At 44.6% G+C, this 15,940-nt stretch overlaps 2 protein-coding genes across 4 annotated transcripts; both read left to right on the top strand.

Annotated features, from left to right (window-relative positions):
- Positions 1-843: 843 nt before the first annotated feature.
- Positions 844-3,331, top strand: SRGN (serglycin). Its single transcript, XM_027750506.2, has 3 exons — positions 844-1,009; positions 2,694-2,841; positions 2,997-3,331. Exons 1-3 carry the CDS (start codon positions 919-921, stop codon positions 3,208-3,210), a joined length of 453 nt encoding a protein of 150 aa, XP_027606307.1. The 5' UTR covers positions 844-918; the 3' UTR covers positions 3,211-3,331.
- A 394-nt stretch (positions 3,332-3,725) lies between these two features.
- VPS26A (VPS26, retromer complex component A) lies at positions 3,726-15,834 on the top strand. Of its 3 annotated transcripts, none has more exons than XM_027750483.2 (9): positions 3,726-3,811; positions 7,093-7,242; positions 8,929-9,001; positions 11,015-11,171; positions 11,617-11,781; positions 12,200-12,306; positions 12,610-12,678; positions 13,265-13,407; positions 14,103-15,834. In XM_027750483.2, the coding sequence occupies exons 1-9, from the start codon at positions 3,809-3,811 to the stop codon at positions 14,214-14,216; spliced, it is 981 nt and encodes a 326-aa protein (XP_027606284.1). In that variant the 5' UTR covers positions 3,726-3,808; the 3' UTR covers positions 14,217-15,834. The 3 variants fall into 3 exon arrangements, with proteins under 3 accessions (XP_027606284.1, XP_039242667.1, XP_027606283.1); XM_039386733.1 differs by lacking the exon at positions 3,726-3,811 and adding an exon at positions 4,231-4,774; XM_027750482.2 differs by lacking the exon at positions 3,726-3,811 and adding an exon at positions 4,979-5,017.
- Positions 15,835-15,940: the final 106 nt, after the last annotated feature.

Genomic DNA, 15,940 nt, shown 5'->3' with positions numbered 1-15,940 from the left:
CCCAGTGCTTTGATAATGTTGTTGTTTATAATTTATTCTTAAGCGAACTCAAGCCTGGATTAATCACAACCGCAAAGCAAGCAAAAGGGTCGAGCCAGGTGAGAAGCAGCTTCCATTTGTCTATCTATAAAAGGGCTTCCATGGCTCTCCAGACATGTTCCTTGTGGAGCCACATGTGGTCCAAACCTTTTGTCATGTTCCACGGAGTGCTCATGCCACACGATGATGATCCGGCCAAGCAAATCAACTATGCCCTTCCAGAAAGGAGCTGACACACCTCTACCAGAATATGTTCTCTAGCTTAATGCATTTTTCTCACTTCTACTGTGAACATGTAAATCCTGTTTTCAAATAAAAACAACCCCCAAACTGTCATGAGACTCCAGAGATAATTTACTCTCGTGGAAAAAGATGATTCCCCAGTCGGTGAAACACGCACTGACTGCAAGTAGCTCCCTCCTAACCTTCCTGGTGGGCTGGCATGGGCTTGAGGCAGGGAAAAGCACTGCCAGTGCCAATGCAAAAATGCAGTTGACTGAAAATTAGGGAACATGAAGCACTGTTTTTTCTCTCTGGAGGAAACAGTAAATGCCCTGGAGCCCTCTGAGTGGGATGCACTGGACCACACGCTGCCGGCAGCAGTGCCTTCAGTCCAGCTGGTGGGTCCCGGGTCTGCTTTTCTCCTCAGGTACAGCTGGGGATGAGGGCAGGGGGGATTTTTCATTTGGAGTGATGAAGGCTGGGAGGCCAGAGTGCTGGGCTTTTCTGTACATGTCTCGCTCTCGTCAGTCAGGAAGTGGTGACGCAGGTTATGGGTTGGGTTTGGGGTTTTGGAAACCTTTTCTCAAAGTCGATCTCCTCGCTCCGCCGTATTTCTGAAGTGTGAAGCAGTGGCGAAGGCTGGTTGTGAGCAGAGGGATGCCAGCCAAAATGCAGCTCCTTATCAGATGTAACGGGAGGATTTTCCTGGCTATTTGTTTAATCCTCTTTGTGGGATACACAGCACAAGGTAAAACGGGGCGGTTGTTCTCTCCGTAATCCTCTTTCTGGGTTATGCAGTGTAGGCCAAGCAGGCAGCCTCTGAATTTTTCAAACTGGCCTTCTTTTTGGGGTAATGAGATCTACTCAGAAAATCTGTTTTGCTAACATTTAATTTTCTGGAGGGAGAACGGTAAGAAAAGGTGCTTTTTTGCAAGTGGAGCATTTCAATGTCCCAGCCCTTACGAGAAAAGACTTGATAAAATATGTTGCTGGATGTGTGTATATTTTCAGTCTATATATTTCAATATGCGTTTTTCTGAATGTCCCTTTCATACTTATCTGGTTGCTGCTGTTACTCAGTCATGTAGTTACAAAGTATGTAACAGTTCCCATGTCATAACTCTGCTTTCTGGGGGGAGCGGGAAAGGAAGTTAGTTGTAAGTATGACGAAACTAAACGGTTTATTTGGTACAATATTACAACACACAGCACTAAAACTACGAAAAGGAAATGTTGATTTATGATGATATGTGCCCTGTGGATTTATTTCTCGTGAGAGAGAATGCTTTTCAAGCATGTTGTCCATAAACAAAGGCTGTGACAGTGATAGGCTCTCATTATGTATTACTACTTGGAGGCTGATCTTTGAGGGACTATGGCCTGCTTTTCTTAAGTTGTTTATTTGCAAATTTTTTAGCTGCAGCTGTTCATTTTGTTGCCACTGTTATTATAAAAAACCTCCTTAATAATATGCTAGGAGGAGAAAATAAGTATGAAAAAGGAACACGCTGTAAAAGCAGCAGGAAATTACACCCGTGAAATATTTTTTCTCTTACAGAACAGTGTAGGAGATAGCTGAAAGTCATGCAGGACATTATAGAAATATATAGGGCAGTAGAAAAGTGTAATTACAGAGAAATGACAGTATTACAGAAACTGAGAAAAAAATAGATAAAGTGCCAACAGGTGGAGAATGCACCAGGAGGCTTCAGGGAAAATTAATTAATGAGACTGAGGGGAAGGACAAAATGCCACTGCTTTTATCTTTACTGTGTGATCCTTATTTTAGCTTTTTGGTATTTTTTGAAGACCATTGACAGCCCGAATTAGGTACCTGGGGAGCACCAGAGCTAAAATGGTTGGTTTACAAAACCCTGTCGTGTCTAGGAGAAACCCAAACTGTGTCTCCTCTGGAAACGTGCTCTGAGAGCTTACATAAACCCCAAATCTGCTCCTGAGGCACACCTCGAGTTTCTGACCTCCCCACCAAAACTCAGCCCATTGAACTCGAAGGGGCAGAGCTGGAGCCAACAGAGGAAGGGAGACCACATGAGCCAGCTCTCTGCTGGGTGCCGTGTTCCTGGAGATTTTCACATTATTTTCACACACCTCCACCAGCTTCAAGGAGAGCTGCAGGCAGCCAAGACCACAGGTCCCTGTGCCATGTCCCATGAGTCTTGCTGTGATGGCAGTGGTTTCCCACAGGATTTTTCACGCACTTCCTGGTGCTGTGTGCGAGATGTGCATGATGCCTCTGATGGCAAAGATGTCACTTAGGATATCAGTAGCCATTTTAAGAAAAGTCTTCAGGGTTACTTCAGTTTTCGGCGGTTGAGCAATCAGGGCCATACAAATTAGTTGCTCATAAAGTTAATAGGAGCTGGTGAATAACACCCTGGTCCTGGTGAATAACGCACGGCTGATTCCATCAGGTGCTCCGATGCAAAGGGCAAGGTACAAGAGGGTGAGATGCCGCCCTGACTCGTGGTCCGCCAACTGCATCGAGGAGAAGGGGCCCTGGTTTTACCTGCCCACTGGTGGAGCCAACAGGATCCTTCCTCCCATGGCAGACCCGTCCCTGTAAGTTCATTTGAAACATATTTGTCATTAAAGCCAGCACCCAAACCCGCCCATTATTCCTGTTTTGACAGTCCTGTTACAGCGTGGCTCGCCCATGGTACTGTGAGGCTTTGGTATGTTCATGTATAATGTAAAAATGCCTCTCTGCATTTCAGGATGAGGCGATACCAGGAGCTGGGTGACATATTTCCTCTCTCCGATGAGGATTCTGGCTCTGGGTCCAATACTATGGTGGGAGCAGAGTCAGCCTCTGGATCAGGGCTTGGTGACAGTGACAGCTTCTCCGAGGCGAAGCTGCCTGTCTTCCTGGAGGGCCTGCGAGGCACCAAGCTGAAGGAGAAGCTGTCGGAGGAGGATTTGCTTCTGTAGGGCTTGAGGTGTCCCTCACGTCCTGCTCCCTCGCTGAGTCCTCCCCAGAGCCTGACCCGACAGCCATGAAGCGGTTTTAAACCAACTCCACATCAATAAAAACCTTGCCTTAAGATCTTTACTGCTTTCACTCACTGAAAACGTTGTTGTTCAGTCTGAACTGGCTTTTTATGTGTGTGTGGGTGTGGCAGCCATCCCGGGGGGGGAAACAACAGCGATGGGGGCGCAGCCTGCTCTGTGGGGAGGTCATCGTGCTCTGTGGGGATGAATTCCAACCCTCTGCACTTTTACAACACTTAGCTAATCGCGCATCCCGTAAATCCCCCCACGAAATCCTGCGACAAACAGGTTTGTCAGAAGGGTTATTTCCTGAGAGGAGCCCCCAGCGCTGCCGCCTCCCGGCCGCCAGGCGGCGCCCTCTCCCCGAGGGCAAGGAGCGGGAGGGGTACGGGGTGGATCGGTCACGTGCGGCGGGGCGTGGTCCCAGCGGGGTGTGGGCGTGGCCTAGCGGGCCGTAAGGTCACATGACCAGGGGCGCGCGGCCGGGGGCGCTGGTGCTGGTGCGCGCGGGAGCCGGGCCGCGGAGGGGGCGCGTACCATGGTGAGTACGGGGGGGGAGGGGGCGTACCATGATGAATGCGGGGGGGGGCGGGCCGCGTACCACCGTGAGTGCGGGGCAGCCGGGGGCGCGGGGGGGCCGTATACCGTGGTGAGTGCGGGAGGGGCTGGGCCGCGTACCATGGTGAGTGCGGGGGGGCTGGGCCGCGTACCATGGTGAGTGCGGGGGGACCGGGCCCGGCGGACGCGGAGGGGAGTGCGGGGGAGGGCAGCGGAGGGGGCGCGTACCATAGTGAGTGCGGGGGGGGCAGCGGAGGGGGCGCGTACCATGGGGAGCGCGGGGCGGGGGGGCAGCGCCGCTCCGCCATCGCCTGAGGCGGCGGCGGCGGCCTGGGCAGGGCGGTGCCTCCCGCTCCCCCTCCGTCCTTCGAAAAGCGAGGGTTTGGGGGAGTTTTAGTGCTGTGTACGGGTTAGAGGTGCCCGGTGCCCACGCCGGTGCGGGGCTGGGCTGGGGAAGGCGCGTGGATAGTCCCGGGACACGGGTGGATCCCTCGGGATCGCGCCGTCCAGGAAGGGCGGCCGCGCTGTGCCCGGCGGGAGCGCTGGGCGTGCTCCGAGGGCTGTTTTTAACGGGGAGTAAAAAAATACGTGTCATAAAGAGTCCCTGGGTCGATCCGCTGTGTGTTTCTGGGGTGTTCATGGTCCCCGACGCGTGTCTCTGCCCCTGTTGGGGGGCCAGAAGCCGCTCGGAGCTCGGGAGGAAGCTGAGGTTGGGATTTCTGCACCCTGTGCCAGCTGCCGGAGCCCCCCAGGCCCTTCAGGGCAGCTCTCACTCGCACTTAGGACTCAGTGCTGTGGGGTTTTAGCCCCGATGTAGCAGCATTTTCAGCGTCTGTCTTCTGCATAAACCCAACAGCACAGCCAGGCGTCCGAACGCTCGGAAACAGGAGTTTCTGAAAACCCCAGTTCTCCGTGTGCATTCTCCGAAGCTGTAACACAATAAGCTGTATGGTGGCTTCTTAAAATACTTCTTGTTTTGCATAGTTTCCCTGCAGCGGTATCTTCGACAGCAACTGGGGGAGATACCAGCTGTTGATTTCTTTATTCCGTATGTTCTTGTCCTCCCCGGAGGAGATCAACTACCCCCCTTCGAGATTAGCTCTGAAGTGCTCACAGCCTCCTGAGAGGTGATGTTACCAGTGTTAGGTCTGGCTGACTGTTAATTATGGTGCAGCTTCAGAGCTGGAAGGTACTGTGAGAGCATCTTGTTGTTTGCTTAGAGGTGGCGTGCTCTCCCCGTGCTCTCTTGTTTAGTTTCGGGGAAATGAGTACAGTTTCTAAGGAAAAAATGTGGGCATGCTCAAAAGCATTTTATGTTTAAAAGAGTCTAAAATTTGGAGTTCTTCTTCAAACTTTTTTTTTTTGCTCTTCCCCAGGAGCCAAAAGTCAGTAATGGTTTTGGTGTGCAGTGTTTTAAAAAAAATAAAATCATCTTTTTGGCAGTCAGTGCAAATCTGTGCTTGGCAGAGACTTGGAAGACAGTTCAGTTTTACATCTGACCACCTTGTTGGTCCTCTGCTGCTGCTGCTTTCCCCTCAGAATGGGAAGTGGATATAACTGGGTTTCAGTTAGTTATATACATCGTTGTGGATTGAATTAGGGCTGATTGCTGTCTGAACAAAGTTTAGTCTTGTGTGGATGCTATAGCTCCAGCTTGCACTGTGTCTCTGCTTGGCTTGGAGGGGTAAGCACAAAGTGTTCCTGCTGCTGAGCAGTGGCATTCAGACCAAACTTTCCTCTGGGCTTGTTGTTATTAATGCAACATTTCAAACCTCAGGTCCCCAGAATGTCCTGGAACGTGTTCTTACTCAGTGTTTTATATTAAATTGGTGAAGTGAGAATGACTGTCGTGGTTTAACCCCAAGTGGGAGCTAAGCACTAGGCAGCTGCTCCCTCACCTCCCACCCTACTGGGATGGGGAGGAGAAGCAGAAGTAAAACTTGAAGGTTAAGATAAGAACAGTTTAATAATTGAAACACAGTAAAATATGATAATAATAATAATAGTAATAGTTAATAATAAAAAGAAAAAACAGTGATGCACAATACAATTGCTCACCACCCGCCAGACCCTGACCGGCCCCTTCTGGGTAACTCCCCCGGTCTGTGTGCTGGGCAGGACACTCTAAGGTGTGGAATATCCCTTTGGCTAGTTTGGATCACTTGGCTATGCTCCCCTCCACCTTCTTTTTGCACCTCCTGACTGTCCGAGCATGAGGCACAAAAAAATCCTTGACTTGGGATAAACCCGACTCAGCAAGAACTGAAACTTCAGTGTGTTATCAACATTGCTCTCATACTGAATCCAAAACACAGCACTGTGCCAGCTACTGGGAACAAATTAACTCTAGAAGAAATTATTTCTAGGAGAAATGAACTCCAGCTGAAACCAGGACAGGCTGTTTCATGTATACCAAATTTATCTAGTTGAAACAGATGTTCTCGTGGAGAACATAATGTAATTTCTCAAAAAAAAACCCAAATCATCATGAATTAGTGAAGTGTTGTCTGCTTTAGTACATCAAAGCAGATTAGTGTCTAATTCTCAGGAGGAAAGTGTTGGCTTTTGTACTAATCTTGATGAGTTTCCCATAGAGGCACTAACATGTTTTGGAGCCCTTTGTAAGAAGTGTTTGTGCGAGGTCAAAGGATGATCTCTTGTAGGGTCTTGTGTTTGGGGTGATCAGAGCTGCAGCCTGGGGAACGCTGTGGTGAGCTGAGCACAAACACTGTGCCTGGAGCAGTGTTACAGGTACACCTGGAACACCTCTCTGTGTGCTGGCAGAGCTGTGTAGCTGAGGTGGTTGTATGAAGAACTGCTGCCTCTCCAAGCTGCTCGTGCTCTCTTTGTTTGTTAAAGAGAACTAGGGGTGTAGGCAGAGGCAGCAAATAAAGTCCCTATTCCCCTTCCCTGACCAGGGAGATGCTTTAGGCCTTGCACGATACCCCCTTTTGTTGTTTCTTTTCACCCTGCTTTGCTTTAGTGTGGTTTTTTTGAGTAATAGTAACTACACTGTACTTTTTATAAATGATATATTTTGTAAGAACTGTCACTGCCTGTTACTGACATGATTTCAGTTGCTTGCTGGATGAACAACTGTCCTTTGTCATCACTCTTTCTTGGGTCTCTGATACATAATGGATTTGTAACTTCATGGAAGCACAAATGCTTTTCCCCCGTGTATAGTGCACAGCTGCAAGTAAACATCACATTTAAAATGGAGTGTCCACTGTGTAGTAACTTATCCAATTCTTGTTATTCCAGAGTTTTCTTGGAAACCTTTTCGTTCCTGTTTGTGAGATTGATGTTGTCCTTAATGATGCTGAAACACGAAAACCAGCAGAAATCAAAACAGAAGATGGTAAAGTAGAAAAGCATTTTCTCTTCTACGATGGAGAATCTGTTTCAGGAAAGGTACATATTTATTTAGAAGTGACTGTTAATTACTGTACTGATTCTGGCATGCAGGTGCATGTAGGAGGGCTATGGGATCTGCATTTTCAGCTTGTGGTGTTATTCAAAGAAGGAAGTGTTTTGCTATATGTGATCTCTTCAGCCATAATCATCCAGGCAGCTGATAAAACTGAACAGTAGCTGTTTATTTGTTTCCAGTCATCCTGTATTTATGAATAAGCTTTTTGTGCAAAGATGTGCAATCCTGTCATTGCTGCTGACGAGAAAACTGTTCCAAACTGGATCCCTCCGATTCCCCTTCCCCTTGAACTCCAAAATCCACAATCCAACACAGGTAACAGTAATCTTTGGCTGGCACAGTCAACCTGCTTTGCGTACCCTGAAGATAACCCTGTGTTTCATGCCCTGAAGTGGTTTCTGGAATTGCATCAGAGGAGGAATGTATGAAGTTCGGCTGGCTACTGAATCAACAAGAGTTTTTCTTACTGGAAAAAAGACCATGAAGTTTAGATTGCCAGAGGGATTTCTCTACGTTCAGTGTTGCACTTAGGAACCCCTTGTTCTGTTTCACTGGAGTCATCTTTGCTCTCTGAATATTTCTGTTATCATGCACTTTTCCACCAAAAACTTGAGCTGGGTACTGGGTTCTGAGATGGACTTGTAAATGCCTACTTTGACCTTGGCTGGCCTGTTGTCGCTGCGCGTCTTCCTGCTCTGGAGATACTGTTCCATGCAAAGGTCTTGGTTCTCTAGAAAGATCCTTCCAGGGATGTGAAACTCACACAAGATGGGCCTCAAACTCAGGAGGCTGAGGGAGAAGTTTGTGATCACTGGAGCACTGCTTGCTTGTGTTGGTGATGCCTGAGAGGTGCCTCATGAGTTTTGACTAACACAATCTTAGTGGGATGAGGAGGTCTGGAACACCAGTCACTTATTGGACAGCTTCCCTCTACCCTCTCTTTCTTTTCACCCAAAGATGGATTATTCAAGTGGTTTATTTCCTACTCAGATATTGTCAATGTACTGGATTTTAAAGTACAGGAATTTCTTTGGTCATCACTGTTCTCATAAGCAAACATCATATATGCTTAAATATTTAAATGTTTCCACAGAAAGTATTCCCTTGTGGAATCTTTTCTTGTCTGTTGAATCAAAGTCACAAATTAAGGCCTTCATAGAAGGTTTCAATATCTGTTCTTTTTCATTGACTTCTCCAACACCAATATTTAGCTGCAATCTGCTGAGGAAGGGACTGAAGCTCACTTGACTTGAGAGGAATGCATCTGGTGGCAGTTCTTTTTTGGACTTCCAATGTGACTGTCAGAAGATGCTTTGAAGCTCTCAGCCTTCAAAGATGGCAAGAGGATCACAACTGGCTTATTGAACTCTGCTTAAGCTCTGGCTTGGATTCTTAATTTTGGGACTTGGAAGTTTCAGGCTTAGTTATTCAATTCAATCTCGTGGATGATTAGATTTTTCTTGAATGCTTTGGTGGTGCCTTGGAAATGCTTAGTTTTATAATCAGCTGTTTGATTTGGCTGCCTTCAAGCTCAGGGAGAGCCACTGAGAAGAGGTCTTAGCTTTCATAGGCATGTGCTAATATGTTTTCCTTATTACTGAGGTGATGTATTAGAGTGAAAGTGTTGAAAAAATGTAACTTTTTTTTTCTTCTTTTTACCTTGGTAGGTGAACGTCTCCCTGAAGCATGGGAAGAGACTAGAGCACCAAGGAATTAGAATTGAATTTGTAGGACAAATTGGTGAGTTTAAGCTATAAAGGGGCTGTTAGGGGCTTGTGGCTTATGGAACTTGGCATTTGTGGCTGCCAGCAGTTTGGCTCAAACAATGCCACCTGGTTGGATTAGTGGATGATAAATGGCAAAGGGAAGTTATATCCTCTGTATTTTAAAGCAAGTGATTACTAATTTTTTTTGTAGTCAGAAAGTCACTGGGAGAGAGATATATATGTGAAGGAGAATGGTGAATATTCAGTCTGTCTCAGACTAGTTAAAAGTTTTGATTAATAACCACCAGAGATTTCTGAAAACTAAATTTGTGGTCTTTTTAATTATGCCTCTGACAGAGAAGAGGCATAAAAAATAAATGATGGGGCAGCCTACAGCAAAAATTTTAAAATTCTATGGTACTTGGTTCTCTAAAACCTAGTTTTATACTGTTAACACAAACCATGATTGATGCTTTGGAGGTTTTCTGTGCTTTTTAGCGAGATAATGTGGTATTGACATTAAAAATGTAAATTGCTTATGACTGTATCTAAGTCTGCTCAGACTTGAACTATGGGGAATCCTTATTATGTGTAACCTCTTACCAGTCAAGGTGATCTCTCTGCACTGCAGGTGTGACTGAGTACTGGCACCTGCTGCTTTATACTTTGAGGTTTATCAGGGAGCTGTAAGAGCAAACTTCCAGAATAAAACAGGACTGTGATGGGAATGAGGCATTTGGAGATAGGGGAAAAAAAGAGCTCATGTATGTCAGCTTCATTTAATCTGTTGCCTTGTAATAGCTGTACAGATTGTTTTTCATCTACTCTGATTTATAAGTTCTCTAAATGACTTTAATTTGATGCAGTGTTTCTTGAATTTTGTGTGTTTCTGGGACTTTGTGTTGTGCTACCATTTAGAAGTCCATGGAGTTATGCAGAAGTGGTTTAAGCTCCTGCTTTTTGTGCTTGCCCGTGTTTTCTTTCATCCTTCTGAGTTTTCATATAGTAATGCAGAAAGCAGTGCAGTAGTGGGATCTCTCTGCACTGTTTGGAGACTAACTCCATGTCAAAGACTTACTCTAAACCAGCCTCTCAGAGTACAGCAGCTTTCCTGACTGGCACAAAAGGTATTGGATATGCAGCAGTAAATAAACTCTGTATGAGAGAAATGCTTGTCATAGCAAACCGGGTACACCTTAGATAATTTGTGGCCATATTAGAAAAGTAAGCATTTCCTAGTTAGTGTTAGTTTCTACCAAATTGGCCATGATAAACTGTGGAGTTGGTGTGTTTAGTTCATTTATTCTTTTCTGAAAAGCTTCAGTTTGTGTAAAACCAGCTACCACTGATGTTCAGGTTTGAATTGTAGAGAAGCTTATTTTAGATACTGAAGTGCTTGGGTTTGGATTTTTAGGGTAATTTTTAGGGTAATTTTCGGTGAGAATTGCCTGACCCAGAGGTAGGGATGGGTAAGTGACACTGCTCTGGGGACAGGAGATGCTGTTGCTGTGAAACTGCTCTGTCTGCACTTATGTCTTAAGAGCTCATTTCCAAATGACTGACTTCGACCAGGGGTCATAAAAGCCATTTGATTGTAGACTAGTAGTAACAATAAACCATTTGATAGGTGGTGTTAGTCTGCAGGAGACCGGTTAGGATTGCTGGCCTGTCCTAAATGAGCCAGCCTTGACATTGCTTAGGTTTTGTCCCTGCAGCAATAAATGCTGGAAGCCAAAACCAGGCAATGCTAATTACAGAGTGTGCAAGGCAAGAAGTGCTTATTAAAGCTAGCTAAACTGTCATTAAAAAACAATGCCATGCTAGTGACATGTGCTCTGTTCATTGCAGTTAGCCCTTCAGGAATGCTTACTGTGGGTTGCTAGAACTGAAGGTAATTTGAAAACCTGGACAAAAAATTTGATCAAATATGTGTATTTTAAATTAATTGCTTCTGTTGTACTCTCACTTACTCCTGCCACATTAGAGACAGTTTTGTTTGCTGAAAATAAACACTGAAACATGTTTTCCTTTAACTTCCTAACTTTAGAACTCTTCAATGACAAAAGCAATACCCATGAATTTGTAAACTTAGTGAAAGAACTGGCCTTACCTGGAGAACTGACCCAAAGCAGAAACTATGACTTTGAATTCATGCAGGTTGAAAAGCCATATGAATCCTACATTGGTGCCAACGTCAGACTGAGGTTTGTAACTGTTAAACCTTCTTTCCTCTCCCCCCCTGCAGAAAATCCATAATTTAGCATTTATGCTGCCTCCCCTTCCTCCTTTTGGTCATTAAATGGGACATGTATCAGCCAGTAATTAGTGTGCCTTGATTGGAGTTGCTGGGATCGTGTTATAATGTGGCCTTTTCTACTTAATTTGGAATTACTCAGTGCTGTTTGTATAAATCAAATTCTTGCAGCTCAATCAGGTGAAGACGGTCCATGTTCTCTCCTTTTAAAAAACCAGCATACCCACAACTGCAGAAAACACTGCCACATTTCTACTTATGAGTGCTTTGTCTTCTGTTTTGATGTCTTACTCTTTTCTACTTAGTCTTATGAGAAAGGACACTGGTCTTTCAAAGAGTACCTGTACCTCAGGTAATTCTGAATCATGTTGTGTAACTCAGTGCCTTTCTTTTAGGTATTTTCTAAAAGTGACAATCGTGAGGCGTCTGTCAGACTTGGTGAAGGAATATGATCTGATTGTCCATCAGCTCGCTACCTACCCGGATGTAAACAACTCCATCAAAATGGAAGTGGGCATTGAGGACTGTCTCCATATAGAGTTTGAATACAACAAGTCAAAGTAAGTGTCAACCCAAAACACATTCAGGTGAATAACTGGGGATGAAAGGGCTCAGTGTGTGATATTGGATGAACAGCCTTGGCTTCTGGAGACTTAAAATGTAAAGTGCTAATTACACAATGGCCTTTGCTGAGAAATACCTGTCTGTTCTGCCTGCAGTACTGATAGGAAGGTCACTAGCAAATATTTGAGGCTTGATTTTTGCGTTTGTGCCTTTTCAGTCTGACTGCAGCACCTCCTTTGCTAATACTGCAGCAATGGGAATACTCGAGTGGTGCCGCTCTGGCTGAGGTGCTGATCTCAGCGGGGAAGTAAGCTAACAGGCAGATAACATAACCACCTGTGTAACTTGGGATTCAAGAAGGTGTGAGAGTTGTGTTTAGTCTTTAATGAAAACCCCCATTCTGTTCTTTTGAAGGTATCACTTAAAGGATGTGATCGTTGGAAAAATTTATTTCCTCTTAGTGAGAATAAAAATTCAGCACATGGAGTTGCAGCTGATCAAAAAGGAGATCACTGGAATTGGTAAGAGAAACGAAACGGCAGCTCGTGTGCTGGTATGCAGACCTGGAGAGCAAAGTCAGTAGTTGCAGCTTTAGCTCAAGCACTTCCTTCTCTCTGGGGTTTGACTCCCATGTGCCTGTTGTGCTTTGGCAAGGATACTTAGTAGTGTGCTTACTTTGGCCACGTGTAACTCACGTGCAAGACAAAGGCAAAGCAGCAGTGTTGCCTTAATTTAAATGCTTTGGGATGGCAGTTGTGTGATAAAGCTGTGTAAATGTTTGAGACTGGACCACGTGTTCTCACAGTGAAAACTTGTTTCACCAGGACCCAGCACCACAACAGAGACTGAAACCATTGCCAAGTATGAAATAATGGATGGTGCACCAGTTAAAGGTAAGTAACTGTGCTTGTTTTAAAGGGCAAGCATTTTGTATTTAAAACTGTATTTAAAACACCTGGGGGAGGAGAGATGGCTTAGATAATTATTTTTTTTCTGCAGAAACCACACTTCTTAGGTTGCTGAAATGATGGTGGATTTTTCTATTCAAATCAGACATTTTTACTGACTTATTACATTTCAGTTGGGGTCCTAGTAACTTTTCCCCTTATTTACCATTGGAAATTCTGACTGATCCTTTTGTCAAACCTGACTCCATGGTATAGGCCAGCTCTAGAAATGTCAACATACTGATCCTTTTGCCTTTCCTGGCTACCTTGCTTGCAGTGAGGAAGGATTCCCACTTTTCATGTCATACTTGCCTCTGTGCTCAGCTTTATGTTTGTAATTTTCTTTTTTTTTTGGTATGTGGTGGTTTTTTTGTTTGTTTTGGGGGGGCATTGTGTATTTTTTTTTCTTTAACCAAGGAAGGGGCACAGACAGTGCTTGGGAAACTGCCTGTATTTTCCATGTTTTCTGAAACTATGTTAATTATTCCAGTTTTAAAGAACTAATTTAAGGTGTTTTTTTTTTTATTTTAAGGTGAATCGATTCCTATAAGACTGTTCTTAGCAGGCTACGACCCAACTCCAACAATGAGGGACGTGAACAAAAAATTTTCAGTGAGGTACTTCTTAAATCTGGTGCTTGTGGATGAAGAAGACAGACGATACTTCAAGCAGCAGGTATGGTCTGTAGCAATCTCGTTGCAGAATTATCTGGGCTGTTGTACAAAACACTCTGTGGGTAAAATGGGCTAGAGATGCATTAGTTTGCTTGTTTTCTTAAACTGCTGCAGAGGGAGTTCTCCTCTCAGCATTAGCCCAGGTTCAGATTTGCAAAATTGTAATAAGGGCTAAGACATTTGGCTTCAAATGTTACAAAAGATGAGGTGATGCTGAGAAAAGGAATAGCCAAAAGGATCACTGGAATGAAGCTGTGCAGGTTATATCAAATCTTCCTCTTATAGAGTAGGCAAGGCAGTGTAATTAGACTTGGAAAATAAGAGGTAGCTGGAGCATGCAGTGGCTATGATGGCTTTGAATTTTGAGAAAAAGTGGAAGAAAAATTTCTTGAACCCTTTAATACTATTGAAGTTGGGAGTAGGGATAGTTAAGGAAGAGGTGACTGCTCAAGATTGCAAGTGTTCAGGCACAGTTCAGTAACTAAATATGCAACCTGAATTGTGTTGTCTTTCTGTTACTTTCATATGAACTGCAGTGTTAAGCAGGGGGATGCAGAGCTTTTTGTGGGGTGTTGTTTTTGGTTATTTTTTTCTTTATGTTCCCAAAAAGTATTTGTTTATCAGGAACTTAAGGTACTTGATGCTTCTGCCTTAATGGTAAGTGATGGTTTCAAGAGTGTTTTCTTCCTCAAACAGGAAATAATTTTATGGAGAAAAGCTCCTGAGAAGCTGAGGAAACAACGAACAAACTTTCACCAGCGATTTGAATCTCCAGAGTCACAAGCATCTGCTGAGCAACCCGAAATGTGAACTGGTCTAAGGTGAAAAACTTTGCAATGCTTCAGCAGGTTAAAGATGGCAGCAGCCTGTGGGAAAAGAAGGCCAAAATTCCCATTTACAACTGTCTTCCTTCATCTTGCAGTGCTGCGTTTCCCATACTACTAAAGCATTCTTCAGTTAAATTTCAAGTATGTATATACACTTAAAATAAAGTGCTTTCTCAAACACTGGAACTTTCTTAAGCTACTATTTTATACTGCACATTTACTTTAATTTGATAATGTTATATGCACTTGGATATGTGTCAGCTTAAATCTAGTTATTTCCATGCATGGTAGGCTGATGTACTTGATTTTTGCTGCTCACCTCTACAATGTAGACTAAAGCATTTCCCTTCTCTCATGTTGTTTATTGCATGTTTCTTTCCAATGTTGCTTATTTGCATTTGTTTTATTTTGAAACTGCAGTAAGACACAATTGACTAAATCACACTAAAACTCAATGTTTACGGTGAATTTGTCCTGAGACTCCTAATTACTACATTGGACAGGGTTTAACTAAAGCTGCATGTACATGACTGTGATAACTGTGGAGCCTTCAGACACCTCACCACGGGTTCTAAAAGGCTTCGAATCTGTCAGTAGCAAAGAATGGAAGCATCTTTGCCCTCCCTCCCCCAGTTCTCTCTCTACCAAACTTCTCTAAGCCTTTCACGGGAGTCACTCCTGACTCTTGGGGGCTAATTGCCCAGTAATTAGTGACTGTGCAGGTGTTGTTATGAGTTCACCTTCAGGTGCTGAGCGGTGAAGTGTTTGAAAGTAGTTGTCTCTTACTGACGAAGTAAATACTGGTAACATTGATTATTTTGCAAATACTGTGTTTCCTCCCGGCTTCACGATCCCACTGTCTTCACAGTCTGTCTCCCTAACTGTCTGACAGGAGAGGCAAAACGTCCTCCAAGGACATCCTTCCAGGATTGTTAGAGGGCAAATGAGCCTTCTGTGGTCTTCTGGAAAGGTATTTGGAAGCCAGGCCAGCCTTAAAACTTAGATGCTTGCCTGGCACAGCAGGTTGTTTATCTTTCTCATCATCTCATGGGCATTTAGCGTTTGAAGAAGTAGCTTTAAGGAGTTAGCCAGCCTTTGTTCACAGCAGAGCCTGGGCTCTGTCCCAGACAGGCTTGGGGAGAAACCAGAGCCTGCTGTGGGGAAGGCGACTTGAACTTGGGGTTCACTTGGCCTTTAGAGTGAACTCCGGTGCAAGTGTCATTGGTAACCTTACTTTATGAGTAAGTGAATAATCAAATTACATTTCTGTAAGAACTGTTTTATTACTGTGGCACTTTGATAAAGCAGAGACTCTGTGTACTTTATGCCAGGATACTCCTATTGTGGATATCTGGCCGAGAGCAAATCCAACTCCCTCATGTAAGTGCCTGTTCAGAAACTTCAAAAGAATAAAGTAAAAAAAATAAAATAAAAAAAGCCAAATATTTTCATGGTCACTTGCATGTCGTAAAACTTGGGAACGATGATTTTGAAAATCCTGATTGTATTTAACCAGCCTCAGATTGCGAACCATGTGTACGGAGCAGGGGAGCCCTCCTGAGCTGCAATTTGAACTATTAAACAGCTGCATTCTCACTAAATGCGGGTTCTGTGTGTGTTTGGCGAGCGCTGCCCTCCCTGAGGGCACTGGGGGAGCCCTCCCGCGCCCCAGTTTGAACAGCTAACCAGCCGCCCTCTCGCTTCCAG

The sequence above is a fragment of the Pipra filicauda genome, unplaced genomic scaffold (assembly GCF_003945595.2).
Source record: "Pipra filicauda isolate LSUMZ 115617 unplaced genomic scaffold, ASM394559v2 scaffold4_size7858003_pilon, whole genome shotgun sequence".
Lineage (NCBI taxonomy): Eukaryota > Metazoa > Chordata > Aves > Passeriformes > Pipridae > Pipra > Pipra filicauda.
The sequence above is the reverse complement of the archived record's forward strand: the minus strand, read 5'-3'. Positions and strand labels throughout refer to the sequence as shown.